Source organism: Prosopis cineraria, unplaced genomic scaffold (genome assembly GCF_029017545.1).
Source record: "Prosopis cineraria cultivar Desert tree isolate PC_DT_omini unplaced genomic scaffold, ASM2901754v1 PC12, whole genome shotgun sequence".
In the NCBI taxonomy this organism is placed as follows: Eukaryota; Viridiplantae; Streptophyta; class Magnoliopsida; order Fabales; family Fabaceae; genus Prosopis; species Prosopis cineraria.
Window position 1 is genome coordinate 41,334,982 of NW_026555343.1, and position 23,572 is coordinate 41,358,553.

At 32.3% G+C, this 23,572-nt stretch overlaps 2 protein-coding genes across 4 annotated transcripts; one reads left to right on the forward strand and one right to left on the reverse strand.

Moving 5' to 3' along the window:
- Positions 1-1,963: 1,963 nt before the first annotated feature.
- Positions 1,964-11,191, reverse strand: LOC129288798 (uncharacterized protein C630.12). 3 transcript variants are annotated; one of them, XR_008588069.1, is made up of 14 exons: positions 10,982-11,191; positions 9,850-9,888; positions 9,588-9,766; positions 8,843-8,978; positions 4,799-4,895; positions 4,314-4,373; positions 4,135-4,235; positions 3,927-3,961; positions 3,777-3,834; positions 3,219-3,293; positions 2,989-3,146; positions 2,624-2,890; positions 2,197-2,511; positions 1,964-2,036 (listed from the first exon to the last, which is right to left on the reverse strand). XR_008588069.1 is itself a non-coding variant. In XM_054925541.1 (13 exons), exons 1-13 carry the CDS (start codon positions 11,120-11,122, stop codon positions 2,256-2,258), a joined length of 1,602 nt encoding a protein of 533 aa, XP_054781516.1. In that variant the 5' UTR covers positions 11,123-11,191; the 3' UTR covers positions 1,964-2,255. The 3 variants fall into 3 exon arrangements, 1 of the variants encoding a protein (XP_054781516.1); XR_008588068.1 differs by having other exon boundaries at positions 1,964-2,096; XM_054925541.1 differs by having other exon boundaries at positions 1,964-2,511.
- Positions 11,192-20,161: 8,970 nt separating this feature from the next.
- Positions 20,162-22,359, forward strand: LOC129289011 (uncharacterized protein C594.04c-like). The gene is given in 4 exon segments (XM_054925847.1): positions 20,162-20,556; positions 20,558-20,608; positions 20,697-20,963; positions 21,468-22,359. Coding segments are annotated over 4 exon segments (990 nt in total). The 5' UTR covers positions 20,162-20,364; the 3' UTR covers positions 21,948-22,359.
- Positions 22,360-23,572: the final 1,213 nt, after the last annotated feature.

The following is a 23,572-nucleotide window of genomic DNA, read 5'->3' on the forward strand; positions in this document are numbered from 1 at the left end:
GTTACGCGATTAACAAGTAATTTATTTCTGTTGCAAGGGTCGTGGGGTTAACAAGAAAAGTTAAATAATTAACAAGTCCTTTTAAGATATTAACAAGTAAAATTACGTGATTAACAAGTAACGTAATAATTAAGTGGTTTAAAAATAATGTTTATTATATATAATTTTATGCATTATATGATTGAATGGTTGAGTGACTTGGTAGTTCAAAATTTTTGGTGAACTAAACCTTGGCCACCTTTGAATAAATTAATTCTTTAGCCATCGTCGATGGTGGTCTAGCCAGCTGCTAGAGCTCCAGCAATAGAGATCCAGTGGCTGCCATTGTCGGCGAAGCTCTGGTCACTGACAATAGTGCTCCGGCGACGACGGCTGGTGGTTTGCTTTCTTTCTTTCTTTTTTTTTATATTTGAATTGAGGGTATTTTGGTTTTTTTTACTTTTAATTTATTTTCAGTCTAATCCCATAAAATTGGATTGATATTTTAAAATTTTTTAGGAGTTACCTAAAAATAAATTGCTTCTGTGATCGTTAGATGAAATTCTCCCTAGTTGTTTTTAGTAGACAAGATATCATTATTTTGGAAGGAATCCATCCATGGGAGAGTAAAATACAGTTTACATCTCATGTCGGTGTGGGGAAAGTGCTGCGATCCCACGTATTCAAACGCTTCTTCGTGTGGTTTTATGGAAACACTTTTTTCTGCTACCGTGGTTTGGTATTATATAAACCTTGACTTAGGGAATGCACATTTTAATTCTTCGAATAGAAATATTAAAATTGCCGATTGAATTGCATAAATTGTCGTTGACTCCCGTGCGTGTGTAGAATATGCAGATATGTCGTCGGATTAAATGTCATGGCGGTGTAATGTAATAGGTAGGGTATCATATCTAATAAAAAAAAAACTAAAATGGTAACCGTCCATTTGGATAAGGAAAAAAAAATTGAGAGGAAAGAAAATGGGAAAAGAGAAAATAAGAAGAAAAAAAGTAAGCAAATATCATAATATGCTCTTATATCACTATATATTATGTTATATGATTATCTTGGTAAAAGCTAATTGAAAGAATAAAAGCTAATTGAAAGAATAAAGTATATTAAAATTAACATCATCAAATTAATTTAAAATCAAATTAGTTGTTAAAAAAATGTAGAAAGATGAAGACACAAATTCCGTTTGTATTTTTTAAAATCAAATTAATTATATTAAAATCAACATTATTAAATTATATTAAAATTAGTTGTTAAAATCAAATTAATTCTACAAAGCTAAAGACGTAAATTCTTTTTTTTATAAGAAATTTGATTTCAAACAAGAGGCTCTTTGTGATTTCAAATTTTCAAATCTTTGTTGAGATTAAAATTTATTTGTTTGCAAGGAATTGATGTGATTGAAGCAGCAAAAGAGGAAGAGAGAGAAGAGAGGGTAGGCATTGAAAATAAAATTTTACCCTCAAAACCTCTCCATTGTTGAAGGCAAAAGTTGAACCTCTCCATTGTTGAAGGCAAAAGTTGAAGGAAAAATATGGTGAGTCTTATATTTTATTTTCTTCTTCACTTTTCTTTCTTCTTGCTTTTTTTTCTTCTTGCTTTTTTTTCTTCGTCCAAACAGAAAAACATGTATTTTCTCTCTCATTTTTCTCTCATTTTTTTTTTCTCTCATATTTTTTCTCCAACCAAACAAAGCCTAAAAATAAGTTATATCTCACGTTGCACGTTGGACCTCCACGTCGCTGCTTTGTTTCTGTATGAATGCCAGAAACCACAAACAATGGATATTGGAATAAAAAATTAATTATATATAGTTGTACGCATCTTATACTTTTGAATGCCAAATACATATGTTTATATTGTTGAAAAAACAGTAGTTAATGTTAACATATTAAGTCATTTTTCAAGAGGAAAATTAGTACATTTTTCCCTGATTTATTTGGCGTGAGATAGCATTTGAGTCCATCAATGGTCAAATCCAACCCGCTCGGGTGCATTCACATATAGTACGTTGGCCGAGCCGATCAACTTTATGCCTTGTCCTTGACAAATTAAATAGGTGTTACAAGCTTTCACCTAAAAAATTGCGTTTCAAATTCAAACTACCCAGAAAAAAAAAATACAAAAGCCCCATTCAGTATATGAAATATATTATGTTGATAGGATATTACTTTCTAATAGGGATAAACAGTCTGAACAAACCTCTAATAGGAAATTAGGAGCCGCCGTGAGCAAGAACAGTGTGAAGAGTAATTTCATTTTTATTTGTCAATCCAATCCTTGTAGAGCAACATGACGTAGATGGGAACATTTACAGCCGCAATAATTGTAATCATTCGGACCATCCTTAACAACCTTTGGATTATAAATATCGTCTTTGATTTGCCCGTTCTAGAAGGTATTCTAGCCATAGGATCAAATCCATTGCCTGAACCTGAAGCCACATCCATATTCACAGAGACATCTCCTTCCTGAGAAGTATGTTTTCTTGCAGTTGGCCGCATCACGGCATTACCCCTGACACCAAAAGACATGACGAGGTTTCAAAACTTACAGAACACAAGGTCTAGAAAGAATAATAAGATAGGCTAGGCCGTTAAAAGAACATACTAAGTAATAGCAAACATACCTTTCCCCTAGACTCCGTTCAGTCGAATTTACGACTGATGCATCCAAGGGCTTCTTTACGAGATGCATTGATCCTTCTGCATCCCACATCATCTCATATTCATAGTTAGCATCCTCATCTTTCTCTTTCGTTTCTCCCCTAAATAGGGCACTAGATACTAGTAGTCTACTGTAGACTACTAGGTTCAAACACTGATGCCAAAAACTTGTGCCACTTGTTGGCCAGAAAAGGGCAGCAAGGAGGGTAAGAACAAATAGCACAGCATACCTGGCATTTGCAGCAAAAAAAAAAAAAAATTCAACAAAAAGCTGCCTTAAGTGCTAAGATAAAGTTATTTAAACATAATTAGCAGTGTCCAACGTTACCCTATGTATATGTGTGTTTGCATTGGAAGGGAACATAGGTGAGTCAACAAAGCATCTTCTGAAGTGGAAGAATTTGGAAGAGTCGAGTTACTAACTGATAGTAGCATGAAAGAGGGATACAAGTTTCCTTGTTGCCAACTTATGGTACCTAGAGTGTGCTGCACACTGCTGTCAATTTAACTGTCTTTTCCATCAGGGATAATGTTGAGCTGAGAAAATATGATTCTTACCTCCTTTATGGGCCCAAATTTGGACTGATGAGTAATGGTACACTGATCGTGGTCATGGCCGGACAAAATAAGCTTCTGCAAAAATCATGAACTGTTTAGTGAAATCAATTTCCCTGTATTCATGGTAAATTTATTTTGGTTTTCCCGTCATCTTCACACAAATACTTCCATAACGAAAAAAAAAAAAAGACTGAAGCATTTGTGTCACCAAAACACAGGGCCTTTAAAAAATGCATAAAAAACACAAAATGAGCAATCCACCATACAAATGAAACACACACAATGGAAATACGCAACTTGCATTGCATCAACAATTACTGCCAAATATATCCATGCGTAGAACTTTTGTTACACACCCAAATCAAGGTGGAATAATCATGCACACTTTCAAGGAGCAGATAGAAAATCAATTGGTTTGATCATGTTCATTAAGTTTTTTAATGAATCCCCATCAACAATTATTATGGGCAAATCCATTATGTATTGAATTTTTGTTACACATCCAGATCAGGGTGGAAAGTAATGCACATTAGACCAAGGAACATATAGATAACTCACAGGTTTGATCATGTCCATTATGCTTTTTGATGAATCCTCAGAAACATAATTCTGATATCTGTATGATCGAACTAACTGTTAACTAAATCCTTGTTATCCATTCGTGCAATTTTGAATTTCCCTGCATGGCTTTTGAGATAAGTAACTTACCGTATGTCATTATCTGAAGAAGTGCGAGATACCCTCTGAACATATCAAAAGAAAGACTAGTTAGTAATTTTAGATTGGCAGGTGAGAAGCATTCAAGCACACCTCTATACAAGACTATCGTAAGGGCTGGTTCCATAAAACATATGACAGGGGATAGGCTTACTGAAGACAAACTTTTTAAAAAAAAAATATGGGTAAAAGATGCTACCTGATTAATGGCTGGAGAATTACGATGAGGACCACAGTGAGTATCATCCGGTCGATATAGAGGAATGTGTGTCAATAGAACTCTTGGGTGCACATCATCACCTAAATGTGCCAGATATATATTATAATAGTTCATATACTCCATCACAAGAATGTGCTATAACATAGGCCTATTCTTACCAACAGAGACGTTCCTCATAAACTCCCAAGCTTCAGAAACCAGATGCTTTTTTGGATGTCCTGCAGAAAAACATGATAAGTTCAGTAGATGCAAGTATTGAAATTCTTCAAGAAGTTGCTCATATGTATATCCTCTTACTCAAATTTACATTACTTTTACAGCATGTTATCTGATTGAATAATTAAAATTACATATTCAGACATAAAAATAATATAAATATGAACCACAAAATGCGATAAAGATAAATTATTTCATCAGAGGTTGAAATATTGAGCGCTTTGTTTTAAAGAGTTAAGAGGTTTTGATAGTCAATATCATGCCAACAACCATTTCATACCAACAGCTAAAAATAAAAAGACAAGGCCTAGGAATGGATTTGATTAATATCTCTAACAGAAATCGTAGTTAAGAACTTGGGTATGCAAAGCACAAATTAATGAATAGAACTTGAAATGTAAAATATGAAAGCCATACTAGTGTTTACCATCCACTGTTTGCGCATCAATAGCAATAAAATCCACTTTTCCAATTGTAAATCGGTAATTCCTGATTCCAAATGTTTCTTCATAGCGTCGGATAACCTATGTAATTTACCAAATGTAATGAGTAAAGAAGAAAACAAAGAAATTATATAAATTATAAAAAGTGCAACATAGCATAGATAATTCATATTGACGTCCATGAGCCGTTTGGAATTAACAGAAAGTCAAAATTTTAAATGAAAAAATTGTGGATTAAAAAGAAGGAAATTTTTTTAACAAACTCACGTGTGATGTATCACAAATGAAACCAGTGTTAAGTAACATCCTGATTTTCATATAAGAAACAAATTGTGAAAATTGAGGTTTTAAAATTAGGAATGATATTAATTTGAAGTATAATTTAGGAATAAATTGTATCTGAGGTGATTTGAGGTTAATCACATGTTTAGGCATTTAATTATGGATTAAATCAAGCCCAGAGTCATATAAGAGAGTTATGTAAGGTCCAAAATAGGTATTAGGTCAGATTGGGCCCAAAATTATGGGCTTAAGTGAGAATTGGCCATTCAGACATTGTCCGCACATGGATGAGCATTACACAAGGCTTGACCGCTCGCAAACATTGATAAAGGTGGAGGACTGTTTAAATTAGGCATCTCCGTGCATGGACAGGATTAAAACTGCCACGACCACACAAACGAGAGTTTTTAAAAAGTCCCTGTTTAGCATTTCAAGTCAGAATGCGAGAGAGGAAGAGGAAAACAAAAAGACCTTTGTCTTGGCTCTGCTAAGGCACAATTTTCTGGTGTCTTGGAGCTAGTATTGAGCTTTGCTACCCCTTGAGGTAAGTTTCTAGCCTTCCCCTCTATTATTCAACATAGTTTTTTTTTGGATTTAGGGAGATTTTTCTGTTAAGGTTTCTCTTATAGGTAGGCAATCCAAAGTTATGATGATTAAATATGATTGTTGAAGTTGTTGGGGGTATAAAAAATAGTATAGAGCATTTCTTTAAGGTTGGATTTCGAATTTAAAGATTTTAGGTTGAATCCTAGGCTTATATTGTTGAGTGTGTTAGATCCAAATTTTTGGGATGATTTTTTGATACTTAGATCTTTATTTGGGTGTAGATGAATGGTTATAAAACTATGGAATGGTGATGTAAGGCTTAATAACAAACTTTTGATTTTTAGGACATTTTTGGAGGAACTTAGGGTATTTTTATATTAGAAGTGATTTGGGAGTTAACCATAGTTTATTAGTGTTTAGAAATTATAGAAAGAAGTGTTGGAAGGTTGGTTGATGTGCTAAACTTAAATTAGTATTAATAATGGGTTTAGGGACTTAGGCTCTCTAACGCTATAATTAGAGTTATTTGTTGATTTCAAGCTTGAAATTAATTTTATGTAATGTGGAAAATTTATGTAAACTTGTGTTGGCAAAGAGTGTGGAGCAAGAAGTGTTGTAAAAGGAAACTTATTGTCTAAGTTACAAGGTAACCATTATTAATGTGTGATGGGGGGTGTGCATGATAGATTATGTGCAATTTTTATTCTGTTTGGCATATTAAATTGTGTTTGGAAAGTATATTGTAGTCAAAGTGGGATGAAATATGTGTGTGTGTATGCTATGTTTGGTATATTTCTTGTTCGAAAGCATGAAATTATTCGGATATGTTTTCTTAAGGGTTTGTAATATGCATGACTTGTCAGGTTTTTGAAATATGCGTTGTTTTGTCTGGAAATTACCTACCACGTAGTAAGTTCTTATTGGACTCAATGAGTAGCTATTAGCTTGGACTAACTTACCTTTGATCAGATAACTTGGTTCCAAGCACGGTGTAAGAAAGGATATAAAGTGTAGTCATGCAAAATATTTATTGCTCAAATTGTTTGGAAAATGTGTGTGGAAAATAATCTTGTGTGACCCACTTATCAATCACATGGTTAGTCATATTACATATATCATTGCATATTAATTTTGGTTACTAGAACCTTTGTACCTCATTTCTCATGATTATATTTTTACAGGAGCGGGTCCAACTGGAGAAACATTAGAGGCCTAGACTTGGTGTCTAAGACACCAATTGTTTTATTTTGCCTCTTTGATGTAGTAATGTATACTTGCCAGCCTAAGGCAATTTTTGATACATTTGAGCATATAGACTCTAACTCTTGATAGATTCCACATATGTGGGCCATGAGGATTATGTCTGACCCTCATGGTCAAAGTTGATTGCCTAAGATATTTTGATTATGATTTGAAATTGAAACATTGCTATATAACTATGTTAGGCAACCGTAACCCGATTGAAGCTTTACCTTGTTCACGTCCAAAATGTGTTTTGCTGTATGATGTTGGAAGTAGATATGTTGCGATTAAGTATACACCATAGTGTGAACTCCGGTGGGGTTATATTGACAATTTGTGAAAAGTGATGTTTTGGCCCATTTTGGGTGTTGATTATTAAGCTTATGTTTGGAAAGCATTATATATCCAGCAAAGTCTCATGTGATTGTTTTAGATGGACACTTGAATCACCTTATTGCCTGTTTATGAGTGACTAAAACGATATTTTAGATTTAAATTGCCCCTAGGAACCATGCTTCTCTCATGCTTATGATTTTTAACAAAATGATGGATTTTAAGCATTGTTTTCTACGGGTTAGGTACATTTTATTCAATATGGTTTTCCATTGGTATCTATTTAATTAACTTTTTTAGTTCCTAAATTACCATGGTAGGTCTATTTTGCCATGCTCAACTTTTCTACTATGAAAGAACCTTTTCTACTATGTTAGTCCATTTTGAGAAATGTTTCATTGTAAAAAAAGCTCTTTCTACCATGGTAAGCTTTATAAAAATGATTTTGATTTTTAATTACTATGATAACCCCTTTTTCTAATATGGTAGGGTTTGAAAATGATATACTAAGCTTTGTCTACCATGCTAAACCTTTATTTACAGTGATACTGTTTTGGAAAATTAGGTTATACTTTTTATTACCATGATAGACGCTTTTCTACCATGGTAAGTGTTTAATAGTTAATGTTTAATTACTAAATCATATTTTCACGAAAAATCAGTGTGAAATTTTGAAGTGTTACATTTTACATATAGGGCCTTTACATGATTCACATTGTGTGGTTCTAGTCAAAGTTTCCCATGTTACATAGGCATTCATCTCCTGTTAAATTAATTTTTTTCAACTTCAAAATTTAATGTCATCAATTAAAGGGGTGCAACAGAAATTGTCAATGGCTCAAATCTGAACTAGCAGAATACTAGGTATGAAGACTCTAGCAGACGGTGACTGGAAAGAATTTATTATTTATTCAAGATTCAACGACCCTGTCCTCCGTCTCACCTGGATAGCTTATACTTGCCTAGAGAAAACGATAGTTAGTTCCAACAGTTACAGAGACTCAAAACCTCTTACTACTATAACAGCCAAGCTTATTCTAACTACACCCTTTTGCCTTTTTAACTTTGCCGTGTACTTCTCAAGCTTTGATTCATGTTTTCTCAATCAATCAGGATAAACTATTAATTCATGAAATGAACAGAAAGGAAAGTATCTAGAAAGTGTAAATTAATTGCTTACTTTGAGCCAGGTCATGTAAATTGGAGTGGACATACACTTCCTCTTGGAGTCTTGGTAACTCACATAAGGCTAAATTATATCCTCTCTCATTTTCTTTACTGATGAATTAATATTTTCTTAGCAAAATTATAATGATAAACAAATGTGTAGATAAATGTCAGAGAAAGGTGCAAAATCCATGGGTCTATTCGTAAAATTTTTTGACAACTCTGGCATAACAAATGCCAATGCCCATTCCTAAGGTGATCTCAAAGATTGTTTATATACCCAATTGAATATAGTAGCAATCTTAGTCATATGTTTGGCATTAATTTGACACAGTACTTTAAGTCCATCATAATCCAAGGTCATGCATGGGAATAAATATTTGTAAAATTAACATCACAAGCCAGCTTGTAGTTCTTGAAATGGGAATCAAAAGGTGGGTAATCACATGTTAAAATACCTCTGGCCTTTGAGCATGGTCATATTCATAGCCAATATCATGGTTTCCAGGAATGTAGTAAACTTGCATTTCTGCATATCTTCCTTGTTCATTCAGACCAAAAATATGTCTAAAACGACTGAAAGATTTCTTCCATCTGTCCATTCAAAGAATATGAAAAGTTTCATAGCAGGAATTATGAATAAATAAAGACCATTAAGCATAAAAAAATGTCTTTCTAACTTATAAGGTAGGTGAGTTTACTTAAACGAAACCAAATTACCAAAATACCACTCATTAGCAGTATCAACACAAATAAATTGACCATAGCAATCTAAGAGATGGTATGAATTAATGATGAAATACTGAAAAAAAATTATTTTACTAACACGAACATTGAGGAAGATGATAACGTTGAGTGCAAGCCAGGCTGCACAATATGAGCTTACAACAAAGATAAATATATGGTTTTACTTCTCTTTTAACCTTTTTCCCAAGAAATTCTCCTTTTATAAGAATAAACTGAGAAAAAAAAATTAGATGTCCAACAAAAAAAAAACACTAATAAGTTATTTAGCTACTTTGTTTGTTTTAAATGAAAGGGTTATGAGTAAGAAAGCATGCTAAGAATTAAGACCATCTCCGTGGCATGGGGAAAGTTAACTGAAAGAATTAAGCATAACATTACAGAATTTCAGCAAGACTTCATAAAATATTGTAGAAAGCCAAATTGTAAAAATGTTTATGATCAGGAATCAGGACTTACTCTTCATCTGTTAAGTAAGGGCCTCCATCAAAGTAATCACCTAAAAACAACATGACATCAGGTTTGAAAGGGAGGACAGATGCAAAGAATGCTCTCTGCATGTACAAATCAGTGTAAAATTCAGCAATCTGCAGTGCTAGTGATTCTGGAGGAAGGCGAAGCGAAGTTTTATCCATCAGCTGTTAATATATAAAAATTTACATCAGAAGTGAAGATTCAAACATTTTCAAATATAAAAACTTATAGATGGGCATAGGTTAACCTGTGGATCTGCAATAACAGCAACTTTTAAATAATCAACCTGATGAAGCATAGAAGTGTTGGTCAATCTTGAAAAACCAGTTTAAAGCGCATTAAGACTACTTATAAGAATTGAGGTTGTTCAGGCTTTCTGCCAGAAAGATATATAATTTTTTTTAAAAAAAAAATACGGTAGCATGATTTAGAACAATTTCCTTTTTTGGACAAAAAGTAGATGAACTAGGCCAAATTTAAAATCACTAATCATCTAGGGATGTCATTGCAATGGTTTAAAAATTGAGAAATGGAATTAGATTGGCAGGAACAAGGTGTTCCTGTACTTCAAATTTGAAGGTGAGTTACAAGACTCTTGAAGCCACTTTGGTGAAGGGAGAAAGTCCATCATGCCTTCACATGAGTTTCCTGACCATACATTTAAAGAGATGCCCGACTCTCACCAAAAGAAACGTTAAGCATAAAGATGGACCTTCAGTTTAGAATTATGCTAATACAGCAGAAAATTGACAAAGTACCAAAAAGCAGAGACTAATATCAGTTTGATTGCTCAAAGATAGATTATCAGCTAATGGAATATTAACGAAGTACTAAAATTGTAGACACTAATGCCAATGTAATTGCTTAAAGATAGACCATCAAGTCTGAATATGAACAATGAGGGGGGAAATGGTGTGCACCACCATTTCCTAAAAGAATAGAAACTGGAAGCACCATGGCCTGAGAAATGGCATAAAGTACCAGTTTTACATTGCAATATATATGAAAGCACTAAAAAAAAAGAAAAAAAAAAAAGCTTATTCTTTCGACACTTCACTCCTTTATTCATCGCTAGATTTATAAGTTACTGGAAAATGTTACACAGCTAGTGTCTTCAAACTTCGTAACATAATGGAACCATTAATTTTCTTATCCATCCAATATGATTATTTCAGAGCTATATGCTACATCGGCTAAGATTTATTACTAAACTATAAATTCTTCAACAATGCCATGAATGATTCTTGAATCCAGAAAACCAGTCAAACGGCCCCGAAACCGCGCAACAGAAATTCCTAGGGTAATGTCATAAAGTTCATGATTCCAAAGGGCGAAAACGTAAAGCAACCCCAAAATGATCTGAAATAGAGGAATTATACCGTGGAATTAGAAGAGGAGGAGCGGAGATGAGGCCATGAACAAGTGAAGAAGGAGGGAACCAAATAGGCAAACATCTCGCCATAAAGCAGTATTAGCGCCCATGCTATACACAGGAGCACGGTCAACTCCTGCTGCTTCATCACCTCGCAGAGCTCTCAACTCTCCTGATTCTGGAATCTGATGAAACTGCTGCAACACCCGGCAATAATCAGACCTCGAAATAATGCATAAACGACTAAACGAGTGAATATAATTATTAAATAATTAAATTACTATACAGGAAAAAACTTGGGAAAATTCACAATTGGTTGGAAGTACCAAGAGCTAAGTATATTTAAGAAAAAGGAATAAATTTCTTCACGTCAATTAACATTATAACTTAATTCACTTGATATACTAATCTTGTTCCTTTTTTCGAATATATTTACTTTATGGTTATTCTTTTATTTCTTGCATTTGCACTCTTCATTTGTATATTCTTTTTTTTTTTTAGAATAAACATGGAAACTTATATTAATAACTAATCCAAGTATGTCTAATCAATATTTCATCATCCACCGCCTGTGTCATTAATTTATCTCTATGTAGACACTTTTCTCCTCTCCGTTTTGTAGAAGCATGTTTTCTCTCTCCATTTTGTGGGAGGAAGTTACAACAGTTTCTTCGTCAATAGTTTGAAACTATTGTGCAATCATGGTCAACGGTGACACCGACGACGATAAAGAGTGATCCCTCTGCTACCAACATGGCAGAGGTTAGAAGAAAGAGTGGGTTCTTTATCTGCTTCTCTATGCATAGGAACTATGTGAGGGTTTGGTGTGAGGTTTGCCTTGGTTCTTGATTGTGCCTTTGTCTTCTTGTTTCTTGTTTCTTGATGATAAAAGACGATTCGAGCATAGAGAAGGCTCCAGGAGGGATGCCAATAATGGAATTAAAGAATAGTGGTACTGATGGTAGGGTTTTTAGAGGTGGCACTTTGATTGGCAAGATTATTACATATAAAGAGCTTAATTGATTTACGGTTATAAATATGATTCAAAAATGATGAGGTTTATCCGAGGAATTAGATATTGTTGATCATGAGGATAATATCCATGTCTTTCATTTTGAGAATATGAAGGACTATGATCATGTTTTGCATGGTAGACCTTGGTCATTCTTGGAAGCTTGCTTAATGTTTAGAAATGGTGAGAATGGAGGGTTATTGAGGAGTGGTCATTTGATAACTGTTCATTTTGGGTTCAAATTCAAAACACTCCGTTTGAGGCTTTTTGAATGGGAGATCGCTATGTAAATTTGTAAAATGATGGGGAAGTTATGAAGGAACCACTAGCCCAGGGAAGGTTGCATCGAAATCATCTTCAAGCAAAAGTGTTGGTAGACTTGGCGAAGGTTTTGGTTGTAGGGGTTTAGGTTTCTAGACTTGATTGTTCAGAGATTTGGTGTAATGTGAAGTTTGAGCAATTACAAAATTTTTGATATAACTGTTGGAGTTATTGGGCATGAAAGCATAATTTGTCAAAAGGTGAAGTTTATGCCTAAAGTGAAATAGAGGAAATCTCTGTATAGTCCATGTATGGGAACTGGTGGTTTAAAAGTAAGTTTGATAAAATGATTTTGTGTAATTTAGAGTAGGAAGAAGTGAAATGCTGCAATGTTCAAGGGGATATGGGCGTGCCTTTGGTTTTGAAAAATGTTGAAAGGTGTAATGTCCGTCATCAACCAATCCTAAGCTCATTTAATTAAACCAGACATTAAAAGTAAGGAGCAATCTTGGCTAAAGTTAATTGTCAATTGACTGGAAAGTATTAGAAACAATGGAATTGCAACATTATTTGAAAAAGATTAATGATATATATAAATATTTAAAATCAAACTATAAAAGTTTTATAAAAACATGGAAATTAGTTAAGCATTTAAAACTGATTCAAACAAGGGCAAAATAAACATTCTAGCAAAACTAGCACATCTGCCACGACCTATTGCATGTTCGCGCCGACCAACCCCTAACAACACATTCATTATGGCCAAAAGTTTGTTCATCGTGACTTATAGCACAGAGGCTACTCGTTGTGACCAATCTAGGATAACACGTCCATCGCAAGCAACTTGATGATCTGCCGTGATGCACACCCAATCACAGCACAATTATAACATCAATAAATTTTAACTTTTAAGATACCTACTTTTTAACTCAAACTTTCAATTAATGTGGTCCAAATGCTCACACAAAGCAACATTTGATACCAATACATGCATTTACATTCAAAATCCCACAACTAAGCGTCTACCCTCAAACCAATCATTATCAAAGATTTTCTACATGCATTAAACTCATTCATGCATAAATATATCATAAATCATGGTAACTATCTTCAGACATAAACACATATTTGCATGGTTTAACTCACTCCATAAACACGAGACTATTGCCAAAACGCCCAAGTTAAACAAAAACTACATGCAAGTGATAAATGTAGTCTAATAGTATAACTCTTAATGATGATAATAATAAGTATTCAAATATGTTAAAGTTAGTAATATGGGTCAACCAACAACCTATGAGCTAGCTTGCAACAAGTTGCGGGTTAATATAACTCACATCTTATGCGTGTTATATTTTTATCATCCACCAACCCACAGCAGGTTCGTTAAAGGTATTTTTCATACATTTTTTAATTTTAAAAATTATAAATTCATCATAATGTTAGAAGTTTTATTTATCAATAATTATTAGCATCACATAACTAAACATGAAAATATAATTAACATGTAAAAGTTTATAAAGTAAAATTAAATTTGACATTAATTTGAGTAAAAGTTAGCAGGCTTACCTCTTTTTTTTTTGGCTGGCTGAGAAATTTGAGTTTATTGAAATAAAATGTAATAACAATGATAATAAAAGAAAAAATAAAGTTAAAATTTGTTGACAACTTGACAACCTAGTAACTCATAATTCAAAAGCTGTTGAAGAGAATTTGAAGGTTAATACATAGATTATTTTAAATGACTCTAAAAATAACTCATATATCATTTTGGATGGTACTACTTCAAATGGTAACACAACGATAACGAGTTTGAATTCCATGTAATCTTTAGAAAAATTTGATGGCTATATTACTCGTGCTTACTTAAAAATATTTTACTTAAATTAAATTGTGAAAATTTTTTGGTTAGGTGCATGCTACACTAACGCATTTGACTAATCATGGATTTATAGCTATTTCAATTAATTAAATATGACAAGAAATAACGATAGTAGCACGTAATTTGAATTATTTTAATAATTTGAATAATGGCAAGGGTTTGAGAATTGAGAGAACAATCATGCAATTTCTATCTTCTTTTGAAAATAAGTAAGCCAACCTACGGGTTAGCCTGTTATAGGTTCAAGCGATGTACGATGTGCTAAACCGCCTCGCATAAAAATGAATCTATTTTTTTAACCTAACCTGTATTTTTTTTATGGATTGGCGAGTTGAACCAATTATTAGCTCTAAAACATATTAAGTAACTAGAGACTTTACTAAAGAAGCGATGCATCTCTAGTATCCATTGTTTCCCCCTTAGCTGTACCCTTAACATCACCTAGAAAAATATTAACAAATGGAGTGAAATTATACAATTTCAATAATCAAGACATATAAATTTAAGTACATAAAAATGTGATAAATACAAGTACATAAAGCAAGAAATCACAATTGAAATACTTCCAATTTTGCTAGGAGAGATGATTCTTTTGTAAAGAAAGGCATTGGTTGATTATTACTATTTTATTTTCATTTTTTTAGTCAGATATTTGATTTGCGTGGATTTTTTTTAATTTTTGTTGAACTGAATATTGTGTTTTTCTTTTGGTTTGCTTTGGCGTGTTAGGTTGTATTTGTAAGTTTTTTTAAAACATTTTTTTGCTTTATGTGTGTAATAGTTTTCTTTGTAATTAATAACATTGGCTCTTTTTCTAGCAAAAAAAAAAAAAAAGGCATCCACCACCTTACTACAATAAGGTGGAGAATGATTAAAATCCTAAAAAAATCTAAAATATGAGAAAAATTAGCTAAAATATTTGGACATCCATTCACCCCTCCAAATGTAAAAATAAAAAGAAGAGACCATTTCTTATGAAATAATTCTCCACCTTAAGTGATGACATCCTAAAAAGAGCGGTTCGCATAGTTGTTTCTTAAAATCAAGTTCTAAGCTTCAATGAAGTCATCCTTCATTTCAACTTACTTTTTGCCATCGTTTGCATATACTTAAAGTATTTATTTCTGATTAAATCAAGATGTAAAATTTTTTTATAAATTATTTATTCTATAACAAACTCTTATTATTATTATCATTAGGGAAAAATTATTGAGAAGTTTTACACAATAATTTCAATTACCTTAAAGTCTTAAAAACATACAAATTGCTGCCAAGTCTCAAATTATATACAATTACAACTTGGCAAAAGAAAATAACAATTTAACAAAAATGATTATTTGATATTAAATTTATATTCAAGTTAGTATTTTTCTTTGTCAAGCTATAATTATATAAGATTTAGAATTTAAGAGTATTTTATACATTTTATGATACCTTTTAATAATTGAAATCGTTACAAGAGACCATGGAGTAATCTCTACCATTATTAACATATTAAAATATACTTGCATTAATTTGATGGGATAAAAGCAATTTAAATATACAAAGCTCAGTTCCTAAATCATGCCTTTTACATTTATATTATAAACAATAATACATAGCTATGCGTAATGCAGAACCAATCATCGGAAAATTATAGAAAAAACTATTTTAGCTTGATTTTAGTCTCCTACGAAAATGATGTCATGCTCTCTCTCAAGTCTCATTGCTTCCATCCAGAACACTCATTATTCTTGGTGATAAATAAGCCCAAGCGTCTCTTTCTTTTGTTCTTCTTCTTCTTCTTCCTTCTTTCAAAAAATCAAATTGAGATAATAATAAAAAGAGTAGTAGTAATCAATAAATGCTGGTTAGTTTGTAAGGATTTAACTTATAATCCATGAAAATAATAGGCTTAACTTTTTTTTTTAATAATAATAATAGGCTTAGCTTAATCAAATGTTCTCAAAAGAGTTTGTCTTTGGGCCTTTTTTTTTTTCTTTCTGTTTTTTTGCTTTTAATCAATAAAAGATAATGTTATGAAAATCAGATCGACTATTGAATCGGTCGAGATATAATTCACATTCAATGGTCGGATTGTAATTTGAACCATAGTTCAACCGATCATAATAAATTGATATATTTTAAAGAATATATGTTTAAAGTAGAAAGAAATAATCATATATAGTAAGAAAAATAAATATTTAAATTTAAAAAAAAATATACAATTAACAAAGATAATATCTATCAATATTACATCATTGTCATCCAAAATATATATAAATTTTTCATAATTTATAACTTTAAAATATATACCTATATACATAATTTGTACATATTTCTTGCATTTTTTTTCATTTTATAATTCTTATTAAGTATAAATATGTACAAATTATAATTTAGAAATATGTATTAAAAATAAAAAATAAAAAGTAACATGACAGGTTCAACTGGTTTTTCTTGCCAGTTTTACCAATTTTGATCGGTTGAAGACTGGTTCATGGCCAATTCATAGAATGAGCAGTTTTTCATTGTAACTGGACCAAACCTATAACTAGTTTAGCTAGTTAGATTGGCTAGTTCGGTCCAGTTCTAATAAAATTGATAAAGGGCTGAATTGCTATTTAACGGTCTCACCTTTTTTTTTTTTTTAACAAATGGTCTCACCATTTTTAATCATATGAATGATGGCATTTAAGTTCAAAGCATCCTTAGGCCTAGCATTGGTTTAATTATCAAAGTCAAGCCTTGCTTGCTTCTAAACCCAATAGTAGGTATGGAAATAGGTTAGGTGGAGTTATACTTTAACCTAATAGTTTTAAGTTTATGTAATAGGTTAAAAGCTTGAGTTTAGTTTGAAGTTTATATAAGGTGTTTTTTACAACTTATGTTTGATTTTATCTAAAGTTTAACCTAATTTAAAAGTTTACTTAAAAACTTACTTAAAAGTAGGCCTTCTAAGATTTCAAGGCTTATATAATAAGCTTTCAAGGTCTCAAATAAGTCGTAGGATTGTTAAAAATTATATATGCACAACCTTATTTACCAACTAAAATACATAATAAGTAAGAAGACTTATCAACTATAATGTAGTAACCAAATTAAAATTAATACATGCTCAGTCCAATTTTTGAGAAACTCAAAATGAAAAGCGAACATTTTGATTAAAAATCAAATGGTGAAACAAGTATATCATAAATTCATTATACAAAATATAATAAGAAAGAACATAGGCAAGGGAGAACTGTCTATTGCTTTTAAGTTTTGATCTAAAAAAAGAACAAGAAGGGCTAAAGAAAGGAGGTGAAGTTAATTATATCTAAATTTCTAAATCAAATATTATATATTACGTTATATATATATATATATTTATATACCTAATATATTACTCTTTTCGTTAAAAAAATGTAAGACTTTTTTAATCAAATCTCACTCTCAATAAAATAGTTACTTGTTTTTCAACTAACACTATCTTTCTATATTCACCTTTATTTAGTAAGGTGTTTCACACTAAAATAAATATAAAGTGATTTATTTATTAGGGGTATTTTTTAAAAAAAGGTAACGATTATACCTTATAATACTAAAATACTTTACATTTTTTAACATCAAACCCTTCAAGAAATGCTTTATATTTTTAAATGAAAGGAGTATATGGTAATATACGTGTAAATAGGCTAGTTTATAAGGCTTATAAGCTAGTAGAGCTGGTAATTCGAGTGAGTCGAGCTCAATTTAGGTTGAGCTTATTCGGATCAAGCTTAAAGTATCCTATCATCTTAAAAAAGCTCATATAATTAGGTTTGACCCTAACTTTTTTTAACCGGATTCGGGCTGGCACATTAAGCTTGGCCAAAATTACCTTCCCTACATATACATAAAGTTGAAAATTCTAAGGGTCGAGCTCAATTTGAGCTTATTTTAAAGTATCATACCTCCTTAAAAAAAACTTATATAATTAAGTTCAGCTCTAACTTTTATTAGGCGGGTTTAAGTTAGCCCATCAGGCTTGGCTTGAATTACTAACTTTATACACCAGGCCTTGCAATATTAAACATGGCCTATTTATCTAAATAGGCCCAATCAAATGCCTAAGCCTTTAGTAAATAAGCTTGGCCTGATCTAAAGTAGGCCAGCCTATAAACTTTTGATATGGACTTAACTTGCTTTCACCCTTTTCTAATTGACCAAATTTGATTTTTTCCCCCCACAAAAAAGTCCCAAAAGAGTATGTTCATGAAAAAGAAAAGGGTATGTTTGGATATCCCTTGAAAAATTGATATGAATTTTTTTTTACCTAAAAAAATTGATATGATCTGATATGATCAATTTTAAATATAATTGGTTATATTATGTGATATAATTTAATTGTGAAAATGATTAATAAGATTGTTTTGGTAGAAAATTGATTGATAAGATTGATTCTAAACATAATTAAAAAGATAGAATTTAAAAGAAAATTGAAAATCAAATAAAACTATGATTTTATGAAAGTTACATGTCAAAAATTAATTATAAATTCAAAACTATATTTTTTTAAATATATTCAAGCACTCATCATATATGTTAAAATCAATTATAAATTTAAAGAATTATTTTCTTATAAATATCCAAACATCCCCATGGATGTGTTTGGATTTCAATTGAAGAAAAAAAATGATTAATAGAACACGCAATATTTTACAAGTCAATTAGCACATTCATTAACTTTTTGGAGAACATGATCGAGATTTTATTTCAGTCTTGAGCTCCTAAAGTCTCCAAACTAATTCCTCAATGGATGAGTAGCGGCATTAATTCTTAATAGCTTTAGCCACTTGTTTAAGTCCTTCCACCCAGCAAATTCCAAGACCTTTAAGAATAATACCATCGCATTTTGGCTTGATAGTGGAAGCAGGGCCAAGCTTTTTACAATGCACAGTCCAATTCCGGTTAAAATATATACGTGGGGCGCGATGTTGTAGACAGAATGATGGTAGAATAATATATGTTTGGGAGGAGCAATACTGGGCGTGCCAAACGCAGAAAAAGGTATTCCAAGCATGCTGATCCACGCATGCTGGAAAATAAAAAGAGGAATAGGAACATTATGTTTAAGCACGCATTAATGTTGCTTCATAGTATAGAATCTTCAAAAGTTCAACGTTAATTGTTTGATGACACTTCATGGTCCCTCCACTTGTTGCTAGCAGGCGTGGGTGTCTCTGTTTCTGCTTTCTTGTCTCTGCGCTGATTGCGCCCAGGAGTCTCATTGCTTCCCTCTCTCAAATTTCAAAGGCTTATAAACCACCTGGGAAGAAATAAATTGAAGGGCTTGATAATAGGTGGCTTTCATCAAAAGGCAAAGGGCCTTCCATTGGAGTAGTGTCTGCAGTCTCATACTCTATGCAAGTCACTCATAACTAAAACCAATAAAAGATAATTAAATTATCAATATTATTTGATAGATAAATTTGCAAAAATAAGATAGTTATTTTCTATATTGTATTAGTTTATAGTCTAATTAAATTATTTTTCATGATACTTACTCTCTCCATTCAAAAATATAATGCATTTTTAACCGAATTTTATTTTCTAATAGAGTAATTACTTACTTTTAAATTAACCATATCTTTATATATTTACTCTTATTAAACATCTTACAATAAATATAAAGTGATTCTTTTAATAAAGGCACCTTAAAAAAAATAATGATTCCATCTCAAAAAATTAAAAATGATTTATACTTTTAAATATTTAACTCTTTATGACGATGGAGGGAGTAATTGTTATTTGTATACTTCAAATATTTTTTGTCATTCTCCCTTAGTTTTTGCCATTTTGAAGTGAAATACTTTTGATCTCCATGGATAATACTTAACTTGAGGGGCATCCATCCAAGAATGACTTTTTTTCGCCTTTTCAGACATTACATTATAATTATTTTATTATAATTATAATAATTATAATTATAATGGGAGGGGATAATCTAGCTTTTTTTTTTTGTCCAAAGACCACGGAGAGTACTGAGGAGGGATCATGGAAAATCACCTATCATTGTGTGGCATAAGGAAAGGGATCCTCTTTTATCACTATGTAAATGGCCGTGGCTTCTTTTGTGGGAACCGCAAGCAGAAAGTGATCCATGCTAATGATTGTTGTTGGCATATATGATTGGTGGTTAAGCTTTCTCTCTCTTCGAGATCTATAAAGTTCAAATTTTTACCTTGCGTATGATCCAAAGCCACTGGGCAAGACACGGTGAGGTGAAGACGCCATGGTAGGTAGTGCTGGTCATAGCAATCTTAAGAATGCTCTCATAGCATTCTTAGTTCCTCTTCCCTCTATTCTCTTCTATCTTTCATTCCTTAAGAACTATGAATCTGCAATTCGCATCGATTCTGTCCCCAATCTCTGGGCTTGGTGCTATCATCATCCTCTGTTATTGGCCAATGTACTCTTCTTCTTCCAACGTCAATGTCCTCTTCTGGATCATCGGCCTACTCCAATCGAGCCACTGGGTGCGTAACGCGTTTTTCTTTGGATTAGGTTTTTGGCTTTATTTATGGGCTGTGTGGAAATTGACTCGTGTTTTAGTGATTGTTACAGATGATTGACCCGTATTGGACAGTGATACCGGTGATGCTTGTTCATTACTACGCGACTCATCCTTTGGCTGAATATAATTGGTGGAGGTCGAGGATCGCGATCTTGTTGACTTGGGTTTGGAGTATTAGGCTCAGCCATAACTACTTCAGGCGAGAAAAGTGGCAATGGGGTGCCAGAGAGGATTGGCGCTTCATCACCAATTTGAGCCATCAGTATGGAAAGCATTGGTGGTGGGCTTCTTTCTTCGCCGTCTACGTCCCTCAGCAGGTTAGCGTTTCATGGTTTCTTTCTTTTCCACCTCTGGTTGTTAAGCTAAGTGGGAAGTAAAGAACTCCCTTAACCTGTTTGATAAATTGCCTGTTATGATAAAAAACACCTGTACTGCAAACATAGATACGAGACAACATGCTTAAATGTATTTTTGTTTAAACACATCATCGTATCTGATATGAGTATTCAATATGTATTAATTTTCTTAAATGACCTGTTAAGCATGAGACACAAAAAAAATGAGGAGAAGGAGGAGGACTATTATTAATGCTTCATACTTATTTGTTTGATTTCTCGCTAGTAGATACGAGACAAAAAAAAAAAATTTATGATCTTCAAGTTCAAAGACAATCTGAAGATTTGTGTTGTATTTCGTAGGGTCAGATATGAATTAGACACCGAACCCTATGTTTGTGAAACAGCAATACTTCATAGCTGTTTGCTTCAAGTGTTATGTCATTTAAATGGGTGTTTTCTCCTTGGCATCTTCCTCATTTGCAGGTTTTTATAATTGCATTATCCCTTCCATTCTATGTTGTTCATACGATGAACCAGCCTCTGAGCATCTGGGACTTGGTAGCCATTGTTGCCTGTGTATGTGGCATTGTCATAGCTTACTTTGCTGATACACAGCTCTATGACTTTGTGAGTAGCAACGACAAGCTGAAGGGGCTAGGTAAACCTGTGGTCCCTGTGCTTGACAGTGGTCTGTGGTATTACTCCCGGCATCCGAATTACTTTGGAGAGCAGCTATGGTGGTGGGGACTAGGTTTTTTTGCTTGGAACCTGGGACAAGGATGGGCCTTTGTTGGGGCATTAGTAAACACCATGTGTTTGGCTTATGTGACTACGCTTGTTGAAGACCGCATGGTTAAGCAAGCTAACAGAGCAGAAGCGTTTAGGCTGTATCAGAAGAAAACTTCGGTATGGGTCCCTTGGTTCAAGTCCTCTGCTTTGGGAGAAAAAGATAAGGACTCTTGATCTTTGGTTTGTTGGTTATAACCGTACAAGTATCGTCTTGGTGTCTTTTGAAGTTTGTCTGCTGTAGTTCTCTGTCGTTTATCTGATTTGAGGAAGTTCTGAGTTGTAACGATGATAGCTATATGGATCATAGAGTTGTTGCATTATAATTGTGTGCCTCTCCAACATTAGTTAGACCGTATGATTGGATGTAGTAGAATAAATTACATGCTATTATGAACATTAAGAATCATGTGAATGTCCATCTCCCTTGTCTCTTCATCTTTCTATGAAACTCTCACCATCATGAGTGTTAATTATGCTTTATTTGCCATTATCATTTGTGTAACCCTTGATATAAGTCCATGCTTATAAATAGGGCATGTCATTTGTATTGTAAATATGGAAGGGAATACAAGAGAGGTTATCCTTATTTCTATTGCCTCTATGCTTTCTCCTCCTCCTCCTCATCTTCTCATTTCTATTCTCTCTATATTTATTCATATCATGTTATTAGCACAAATCTCTACTAGATGAGTCTAACATATTGTCCTAGAAATTTCTTGTTGATCATTGTTCATCATATGGAGATAGTTTGTTCCAAATGGTGTGGTGGAGCTTTCCAATTTGTCTAGAGGAATTAATAACCTTGCAATTTCAAATAAGGTATATGGATGGTTGGAGATTCATATTCATCATATTAGGGTATCAAAATTTTATTTTCTATAGTCTTGTTTCATAATTGATTTTAAGATTCATTCTGATGAATGATATGACTCTGTTAGTTTGATATAAATTGATTGTTCTTGAAAAACAATATAAAATTATTATTATTCTTAATAGTTTTTTATCATATGATTAGATGATCAGGAGTCATATGGATTTTGATTTTGAAGAAGGTCATTTTGGTTTATGGCAATTTAGCTATTTGATGCTATAAATAATATGTAAGCAAAAGGCTAGTAGTTTAAATATTTCATATTATGAGAAGCTTGATGGATTTAAATTATTTTTATTATAGCTTTGAAGACCAATATTTGATGAAATTGATATAATATAACAAATATGAAAAATCAACAAATTTAACTTGCTTACAAGCAAGGTAATAACCATATATAGAGTGTGCAAATTGACTATTGAAAGTTAATAATGATTAATCATATATATTGGAAGTGAAAAAGGTGGATGCCTTGTTGTGTGTTGAGATAATAATACTTTTTCCTTACTAATTGAAATAAAAATTTGGTAAATGTTATAAATGCTGTTACAAATTACCATCGTCCTGAAGACTAAAGATCTACATCAATTTTTAATAATGATTTTCTTATAAAAGATCCTTTTATGGTTTGAATAGATGGTATGATTAAAAAAAATTCATGGTATTTTGATGATCTGATGGTTAAAATATTATAGTCCTAAAGGCTAATTATTCAAGCACCAAGAATATGAAAGAGTTGTGTAATTTAAATTGTTATAGTCCTTGAAGACTAATATTTAATGAAATTGATTATATGCTATTGAAAGTATAGACCAATCTCAATGGAAGGTAATGATTATGATAACATGGCATTAATAAATTAAAAAGTCAATAATATTTTGTCTCGACTATTGAAAAATATTGTCTTGCCATAATTGTTGAAAATAAT

Coding starts and splice junctions, on each gene's coding strand:
- LOC129288798 (XM_054925541.1), bottom strand. CDS start 11,122: ATGAAGCAGCAGGAGTTGACCGTGCTCCTGTGTATAGCATGGGCGCTA. Junction 4,236..4,313: donor TATGAGGAACGTCTCTGTTG/GTAAGAATAGGC, acceptor TGGCACATTTAG/GTGATGATGTGCACCCAAGA. Junction 2,512..2,623: donor GAACGGAGTCTAGGGGAAAG/GTATGTTTGCTA, acceptor TTTTGGTGTCAG/GGGTAATGCCGTGATGCGGC.